Genomic DNA, 9,915 nt, shown 5'->3' with positions numbered 1-9,915 from the left:
CACACACACACACGCACGCACGCACGCACACACACGCACACACACGCGCGCACACACACGCACACACACACACACACACACACACACACACACACACACACACATATATATATAAATTTATTTATTTATTTGTTTATATACTCCAACAACAACAACAACAACAACAACAAGAATAGGAACTGTAAACAACCGCGTCAGAATCGATTGCATCTGTTTGTTATGAAACACTTGTTGCTAGCTGTAGGTCAAGTAGGTAAGCTAGTATCAGTCTTAGGATCAGTCTTTCAAATTTAATTTTAATTTTATATGTGCTGCACGAGGCACATATTTTAAAATATTGAAAAAATAATATTCAATAACTAATGCTTAAAAATCATTCCGGACTTTAATATAGGCCTAATGAAGCGTTTAATTAATATTAAACGTTGCTTCCGTAATGTAAACCTCTATTATGTTACTGTTAATGCGATTCCCAAAACAAGTGGAAGACGCTCTTGCATAGTGCGTAAAATACGCTAATCTCTTTATTCTGTGACACTCGCCGTGTAAATGAAATACTAGCTTCAATATGTCTTGTCGACTCCGTGTCACGTGAACGCAAATAATATTTCATACACCCAGGACGTGACACAAACCTAAGACAGGTTGTGAATCGTTGTCAGCTTGTGGTCATTTCTATAAAACCTACTAAATAATTAGGAAAAGTCACCTGACTAAGAAAGAAATATCGGAAGACATAACTGACAGACATTCATTGTCACAGTCAATGTCAATGTCATTGACCAAGTACATTTAGTAAGCCCGCGTTTATCATCGACAATAACATGGACAAATTGTCGTGCGCCTTCAACAAAGGTCAAAGTAAAGGGCTCTTTGTAGCCTATCGTCGACTTGCCCATTGTTTAATGGTGGGATGTTATAGCGCAGATAATCCTGGTAACTAACAATACACTTTGTATTGTTAGCGAGCTTTCAACAATACACTGTGTGTTGTTGAACACCTTCTAACAATACACTGTGTATTGTAGTAGGTATCTATGAGCTTTCAACAATACACTGTGTATTGTTGAACACCTTCTAACAATACACTGTGTATTGTAGTAGGTACCTATGAGCTTTCAACAATACACTGTTTATTGTTGAACACATTCTAAAAATACACTTTTTATTTTTTATTTTTTATTTTTTAATTAGTTTACTTTTTGATTTGTAAACTTGAAATTGACATTTATTTCAATGAATTTATTGAAATTATTTGATTGATTTTATTGAATTTATTGAAAATTAAATTGAATTTAAATACACAGTTGTTAGGTACCTACTACAATACACAGTGTATTGTTAGAAGGTGTTCAACAATACACACTGTATTGTTGAAAGTGTATTGTTAGTTACCAGGATTATCTGCATAGCAAGTAGTAAGGAAATTAACGTGCTATGCGTTTTGGTGAGTGCATCGCGTAACTTACATTTGCAACGCGCGATTTTCGACGTGCAAGTCAAGGCTATGAAATTCCGTGTATACAGCATCCTGAACATGTGCTTGTCACAATGGAATCGCAGATTATTATTAGGCATATACGGCCGAAGTATTGCAGCGCAAAAACACACCCCGAAAATTTGCAGCTGTCGTTTCGAGTTCCGGTTACGGCACTACAAAGATTGTTCAGGCCTTAGAAGTGGCGTAGTTAGGGAGGGCAAAGGGAGCCATGGCACCCCCTGTTGATCTGAAAGTTAAAAAAGAAAAGAAAAAAAAGAATTGTTCTACTAAAAAGAGAATTGTCGTAGTCAGAATGAAGGCTGTACATGCATGTACTCTAAAGTGCCTCAAATACCATCTCCTGCTATCTACATTTTCAAAATTTTCGGGGGAGGACCCCCATACCCCCCGTCTGTGTTTCACCCCCCTCCTTGTAATCCTGGATTCGCCACTGAACAGTTACATATTTAGGCAGCAGAGAACAACAAACAAAAATGTCGCCTTTTTACATGGCGCCCAAAACAAAGATTGCAGAGCTGAGAGGCGGGGGAGCATAGGGTGTGTAGAGGGAAGCGGAGGAACCATTAAAATATTAGGAACCAAAAAAAATAAGTTATCCACTATTTTGCGCAGTTCGCTGTTTCCCCCCCCCCCTGTTAAAAATGGGGCCTACTGTCAGGTCTCGTATTAAATTGCAAACGGGCATTGCGTGCACTCGTGCGTGCGTGCGTTCGCGTGCGTGTGCGTGTAAGAATGCGTGTGTGCGTGCGTGGATGCATGGTTGAAGAATAACTTTGCGTTAATAACAAGAACAAGATACTTCCTATTAGTTTTATGTGTGATATAATTGCAGCAATTTGGCATTTAAATTTTTCTCGCCTCTTTTTATTCACCTCTAAATGTTTGATGGTTGCGCCACCAAAAGGTCGCATACGCCATATTGCCACACCTTGACATTTATCGCAAAACCGCGTTCGACTATTCCGACTGGATATAGCATTTGCCGGAAGCTTGTTTCATGCAAACGATAAAAACGTTAGCTCAATTACTCTCCATGTGTACGTGCGTGTGTTTATGCATGCGTGTGTGCGTGTGCTGCATGCATGCATGCGTGCGTGCGTGCGTGCGTGTGTTGTAGGCGTGTGTGCGTGTACTACATGCAGGCGTGCGTTGATTGTGTGGTATGCGTACTTACAACCGTACATACACGCATGTAATCTACGATTTGCCATCAATATTGACTATTTGTTTACGATTACTATCTTATATGGTAAAACTGATATTTTTCCTGCTTATACTGCACACTATTTTTATTGTTTTATTATATTCGCCTATATTAACCCATTTTAACCTATGCCAGATGTGTCACGGACCTATGTCAGACGGCTCACGCCACAAAGGAAATAGTATACTAATGTTGTCTGATTTTATTTAGTCTATTATAGTTTTTTTACGTTCAATATATCCAAGTATGAATTGTGCGTAGTAAATCTGTTTTGAGTTGTTGACGAGAACAGCAGGAATCGCCGTTATAATTAAATATTGCTGTTATTTTGCAGAAATACTTCCGACAGAGTCACAAATCCCAATATAAATATCTCTGAGAAAGAGATCATAGATGAGATTTTAGGAGAAGGATCTAACTACGACAATCGTTTAAGACCAAAAGGAGGAAACGGATCTCGTAAGTTTCCATATATAGTATATTCATACGCGAACGCGCGCGCGTGGATAAACACACATCGTTCTATTTAGACAGGGTATATTAATTCTGTTAAAATGAACGTCCGTATAAACTCACAATTAGAACGGTACAGCCGTATTATTTTCACATGTGTGTAGACAACAATAGAGGCAAAGCATACGGAGTTGGGAGATTAGGAAGGTTATATTTTATAACTTCAAAGCAGTAAAACTACCAGAATTACGGGTTTGTATACTTTATAACAATGTATATCTATGCGTTTTCCATTTACTTATAGCTTTAGGAAGTATAATTTTATGATTAAACGATTAAATAATCAATCTGAAAATTGTATAACTGGCACTTACATCGTTTCATCGATTATATTTGAATTTTACTTGTGCGTAATGGAATTTCACTAAGAAACATTAACTGGTCGTTTCGCAGGTCAGCAAAACCTTTGCACAATTCAATTAGCGCATATCAGATCCTTGCCGTTTCGTCACAGCCTTCGGCGCTTACTCGTCGAAGATTGCTCCGTAACATATGATTAAATAATGCGGCCGTAATCGCATCAGGTTTTTCTCCAAGTTATCGCCTCTGCTATACGCGACCACGTCACTCCTCTCACGGTGCGATGATCTTTCCAACGTCAGGTTTCGCTAGTAAAACAGTTCCCAACTGTTAGTTTAGCTTAGCAATACCGTTACGACGTTTTTTTTACATTGTAGCAATGCTTTACTGCCTAATCAAACCAATAACGTCTGTAGTAAGAACAAGCGCGTGTTACGCGCACGCAAGCTGTCGGTACTGATCAAAACGATTTTCCTACGCTAAACTAATACTTGCAACGGATTCGAACTAATTTATATGCTGTTTTCCTAAAAATGTCAAATTAGAATTTCACTTTATCGCTAAGACATCTCGTTAAAATTGCATGCGGACGACGTCCAGGCATTTGGCAGGCAATATTTATGCGTGATATATACTTCTAAATCAGGGAAAATAACTCGACGCTATGAGATACCAAACGTTGACGAACACATGTTATGTTTGTTAACAGACACGGTCGGGCCCTGAACTCATTTTTTACTTATAATCTGTAATAAAACTCGGTACTACTAATATTATTATTGTTATTATTATTATTATTATTATTATTATTACTTGATAGATAGATAGATAGATAGATAGATAGATAGATAGATAGATAGATAGATAGATAGCTAGATAAATAAATAGATAGATTTGAAATTGAAATCAAAATCATTTCGAATCGATTTGAATTAAAATTGTTTCGCGTAATAATACATACTATAGCAGCGCTGAAGTCCACGAATCGTTAGAAAGATGTGCGTTTAATGTTCAGTATGAATTTATAAATGATTTGAATTCTTTACATAAATCACCAGCGTGCGAATCCGTATCAAACATCTTGACTCTCACTCATCGTAACTCTTCGTTTTCTATATGCGAAATTCAATTCCACATTAAATATGGTTGAAGCCGCGTGCGTTATATGTAGCACTCGGAATCCAATTTAACAACGAGGCCTAACTTCTTCTGACCTAAGCTCAGCTTTGGGATTCATCACCTAAACGGACAGCAGAACGCTGCGATTCTACTTGACAATTTCCACGTTTGATTAAAATGTCCTCGTTGAATGCAATCGCTGGCGAGAAAACAAACAAGACGAATATGAATCCTGTCAACCATGTTCCGAATACCAACCACCTCAAAATGGCATTGAAAACGCTTACGGGAGTCAATTTGTACTCGGAAGTTTTTTAATTGAAATTTATTATGTGACTAAAAGTCTCCTAGAAAATATTGACCGCTACGCTTTCATCTAACGTTGGGATTTCTCCCAACAATACTCCCGTAATTGTATGTGACTTGTGGGTCGGTGTTTTATATCCATAATGTCAGAAGTAGATAATAGGAAGAGAATAGTAAAATTTCTTTATTATCTACTTCTGATCATATATTTCCTCAAATAACCTTGGCAGATTATGTATGTTCGCGCATAGAATTTCTATAGTGTAGCTGTACTAAACCCAATTGTAGGCAGGCACAATGAAATACTCTGAATCAATGCGAGATGCAAGAACGAATAGAAAATGAGATCCAATGAAGGGAGCTGTGGTCACAAAGTAAGAAAGAAACGCCCGCGAGAAAGAGGGAGAAGCGAGCGCGAGAGCGTGCGAGAGAACAGGCATAGATGAGAAAGCGGAAAAGATAGATTGCATGGATACAGCGCATTATACTTATTCATGGCCAAATGTACAATCCATCTGCGTTACTGACGTCATTACGTTCACTAACAATCGGGAACTAGTTACAGTTTTTCAATGTATTCAGAGCTCCGGAAATAATACCCATACTAAATTGCAAGAAGCTGAATTGGGTAGCTGATGGAAGACCGCAGCGTACAGGTGGCATGCCGACAGCAGTAATTAGAGCCAGGTATACATATATGCGGAAACCACTATGTTTGTGTTATCAGTTTCGTACATCGTACATGCACTGTATAGCGTTATATCAATAATATGTTACAACTACATCTAGTCTTGTGTCTTGTGTCTTCACTTCGGGACACGCGTTTATGTGTAAAATGTTCGACACGCATACACAAGCATTGTGAAACACCTGCTGGATTTATATCACTGCGCATCACTGCCATTACCTCAGCCAACTTACAATACACCATCACCCCCACCGCCGCGCAGCACCGCAGCGCCACCACCTTACCACCACTACGCCACGCCAAAGACCACCGCCACGCCACAGCCGACCACTACGCCACGCCACAGCACGCCCCACCACTACCGCCACCGCCACAGCCACCGCCACCACCACTACCGCCACCGCTACAGCCACCGCCACCGCCACCGCCACCGCTACCACCACCACCACAGTCACCGCCACCGCCACCACAACTAATAATGCCACAACTATTAAACTGCCACTACGATTACTGCTACTAATAATACGTATTGAAATCACAGTCATGCATAGCAACCTTATAAGATGGTGATAAATGCTTCGCCTGTTAACTCAACATTTATAAACTGGTATAGGTGTCCTCCTGCGGTTAGCAGTAGTGCGCTATTACATACAAATAGCAACAGCTGCTGAGCGAAAGTAGATTCAATACAAATTTATAATATTGGGCATCAGAGTGTGATAGAGTAATTTGTTTGCTTTCATCGCTTTATAAGTTTAAACGCATGACTTGTGGAAAGAAAACTTTGCGAATCTTGCCACTTTCAGTTAGATAATTGATTATAGAACAAACGGATAATTAATAGTTTAGATCATGTAGTACGATGTTTAGTGCGGTCGAATTAAATTACCCTACCCGGTGCTGACATCAATATACGTATCGGGGATTGTATCCGACTGCTGGCATGCACTCTGGCTTGGCTTTCACGTACGGTGTAGAGGCGAGCACTCGCCGCGAGAAGTGGCATGGGAGCTGACGCATGAATGAAACATGATCATTGGTTCCCATATCCCGCGCCGATACTTGTTGTTTTCATTTGATCATCGATAGTTAATAGGAGAGTTTTTGGTTGACCTAGTAACCGGCGGGAAGTGAAATTTGATTTCCAGACTCGCCGATTTCGTATCCGAATCTTTGAGGCTCCGCTGGTAGCGTTCAACGAAATATAAACGGCAAAGTGTATTGATATCGAATTAAATCACTACGCTGGCGTTCATATGTTTGTGATCTATTATTCTCTAGAGGAGGAGCACACAGGCCAGTGCCCCTCCTGTAACCGGAGGTTGTGTGTAAGCGCAGAAGAATCTCAATCGGCTCAGGACTCCCATGACATATGCCTTCATGGCATGGTGCTCCATGGCATGTGCCTTCATGGCGTGGAACTTCATGGCATGTTACATCATGACATGTGCCTTTATGGCATGGAACTCCATGTCATGTGCCTTCATGGACTGGTACTCCGTGGCATGTGCCTTCATGGCATGGCACTTTATAGCATGGCACATTATAGCATGTCATTTCATGGCATGTGCTTTCATGGCATGGTACATCATGGCATGGTACATCATGGCATGGTACATCATGGCATGGTACATCATGGCATGGTACATCATGACATGATACTTCATGACATAGTACTCCATGGTGGGTTGGGCACGAGGCATGGAAATCGGGTTGGGGGAACGAGATAGAGTAGTGAGAGGTGACCTGCTGCTGCACCAACCTGCATACAATGAGAAGATCGTTTATAAAATGTTACAGTCATTGTTAGCGCTAGGGTGATGGTTAGCACGCCCTGTTCGCTCGCTATCTCTATGGTTATCTAACGGATCTGATGTCCGTGTACACTTACAACTAAGATCGATCAAAATTCTCAATATCTCATTCAAAGGCTCGTAACAGACCGACCTACCGACCGACTGACCGACCGACCGATGGAGTGACTGACTGTCTCTTTACCTTAATGTCTGTACACAACTGTTGCAGTTTGTCTCGGTTATGGTTGCATCTCTCACAATTTGTTTATGTAGTGATACATCAAAATGTGTCAGCCTGGCCGTCTGAGAATACATTTGTGTGTAAAGATTGTTTCGCATCATTATATATCCGGTAATCCAATCTATTTAAGGTTAGTCTATCTAGAAATATGATGTCTGGTTTGGGCGACATTCTCCTTAAAATTCGGTAATGAGATCTTTGTTAGCTTGCTTATTAACTTGCGTGAAATGTAGATAGCGTAGATAGGGAAAACAGAGTCAACGGTAACTGCCGACCATCTTGTTCGTACCTCGCATATACGAGGAGCAAGCCGTCGTCGTTCTATAGCTACGTCATGTGCAGTACTGATAGAGCTAAGAGCCTTTCTAGACTTGTTATCGACGTTATATCACGCTCACACGCTCATTATTAATCGAAGGTCGATGAGAAGATCTACCCTCATCCCCAGTTAACAATTCATACTTTCCAATTATTTTACTAAATTGGACAGATAAATGATATATTAATTATGTCGCATGAAAACCTGTCACGATATTGTTCAACAATAAATTTACTTGATATGTCCAAGCCTGTGTATGCGGTCTTGGAACTGATGTTAATGTCACATGTACGATATTAGAATATTGCTGTAAAAAGCATTCTCGTAAAACCACCTATAAATGGCAATGCAATAAGCCAGTTCGTAATTACAGTTTGCGCATGCGCGAACTTTGCCACGGATTTTTCCGGGTCAGGTCATTTGTGACAAAATAGTTCGTATTTCGACAGCACAGCACACATACGCATGCATCTGTGTCGTTGTAATGCTACAGTCTTCGCGTGTGCACGTACACGGTCGTTCGTGTGTGCGTGCGTGCGTGTACACGTACACGTGCGCGCGTACGTGTGTGTGCACGTACACGTGCGTGCGTGCAAGCGTGCATGTGCACGTACACGTGCGTGGGTGCGTGTGCACGTACACGTTTGTGCGTGCGTGCGTGCATGTGCACGTACACGGGCGTGCGTGCGTGTGCACGTACACGTTCGTGCGTGCGTATGCACGTACACGTGCGTATGCACGTACACGTGCGTGCGTGCGTACGTGCGTGTGCATGTACACGTGCGTGAGTGCGTGCGTACGTGCGTGCATGTTCACGTACACATGCGTGTGTGCGTGCGTGTGGACGTACGTACAGGCGCGAGCGTTCGTGCGTTCGTGCGTGTGCACGTACACGTGCGCGCATGCGTGCGTGTGCACGTACACGTGCGTGCGTGCGTGCGTGTGCATGTACACATACGTGCGTGCGTGTGCACGTACACGTGCGTGCGTGCGTGTGCACGTACACATGCGTTCGTGTACACATATATGGGCAGGCGCGAAGGGACATAAATGATATTTAATGACCGTAATGAAATCGATTTATGTACCGTCATTAAATCGATTTATGTACCGTCATTAAATCATTTATGTACCGTCATTAAATCAACCAATCAGATGCAACTTATTTGTGCTCAGCCAATCACAAACATGAAATTATGTACCGTCATTAAATCGATTTAGGTACCGTCATTTAATCGTTTATGTACCGTCATTAAATCAACCAAGGCGAGAAGGGACATAAATACTTCCGTACATAGATCAACCAATCACAGCCTACGATACAAAGATCCGCCAGGGCGGCGCCAGCTATTTTCCGTACATAATTCGGCGCGCTGGTGCCCGGCCATCATCGCTACTAACTTGCTTACGTTTTGAAATAAGCCAGATCGGAAAGTCTCACCGCCATATTGAGGTCAAAGACAAAGTTCAAGGGACATAACATTGCCTCGGAACGTCTAGGTTTTTCATCAATATTTCTTTTCAATAACATCGTACATCAATTCACAGGTGTCTTTCTGTTTATAGAAACATTTATAAATATGATTGTGCTAATTTTGGATATTGTGCAATGTTTGTGTTAATGCAGAAAGTAAAAACGCACGACCGTTGACATTTTTCGTGTACTTCTCAATGGCGCGCCGAGGCAATGTTATGCCCCTTGCACTTTGTCTTTGACCTCAATATGGCGGCGAGACACCCCTTTCCGATGGGTAATGCTATCCCCCGGGCGTGGAGGGAGGTGACCGCAACGTGGCAGCACTAGTGTTGGGATAGTGTTAGGATTAGGATTAGGGTCAGGGTTAGGGTTAGGGTTAGGGTTAGGATTAGGGTTAGGGTTAGGGTTAGGATTAGGGTTAGGGTTAGGGTTAGGGTTAGGGTTAGGATTG

The 9,915-nt window shown here is 41.6% G+C and overlaps 1 protein-coding gene across 2 annotated transcripts in view; it reads left to right on the top strand.

The window, feature by feature from the left end:
• LOC106808393 (glutamate-gated chloride channel-like) overlaps positions 1-9,915 on the top strand; it is a 144,151-nt gene that overhangs the window by 81,562 nt on the left and 52,674 nt on the right. For both annotated transcript variants that reach the window (XM_014811098.1, XM_014811097.1), the window contains exon 3: positions 3,040-3,164. In XM_014811098.1, coding sequence (XP_014666584.1) covers positions 3,040-3,164 — 125 coding nt within the window. The remainder of the gene's footprint in view (positions 1-3,039; positions 3,165-9,915) is intronic.

This window comes from Priapulus caudatus, unplaced genomic scaffold (assembly GCF_000485595.1).
Source record: "Priapulus caudatus unplaced genomic scaffold, Priapulus_caudatus-5.0.1 Scaffold272, whole genome shotgun sequence".
NCBI classification, from domain to species: domain Eukaryota; kingdom Metazoa; phylum Priapulida; class Priapulimorpha; order Priapulimorphida; family Priapulidae; genus Priapulus; species Priapulus caudatus.
The sequence above is the reverse complement of the archived record's forward strand: the minus strand, read 5'-3'. Positions and strand labels throughout refer to the sequence as shown.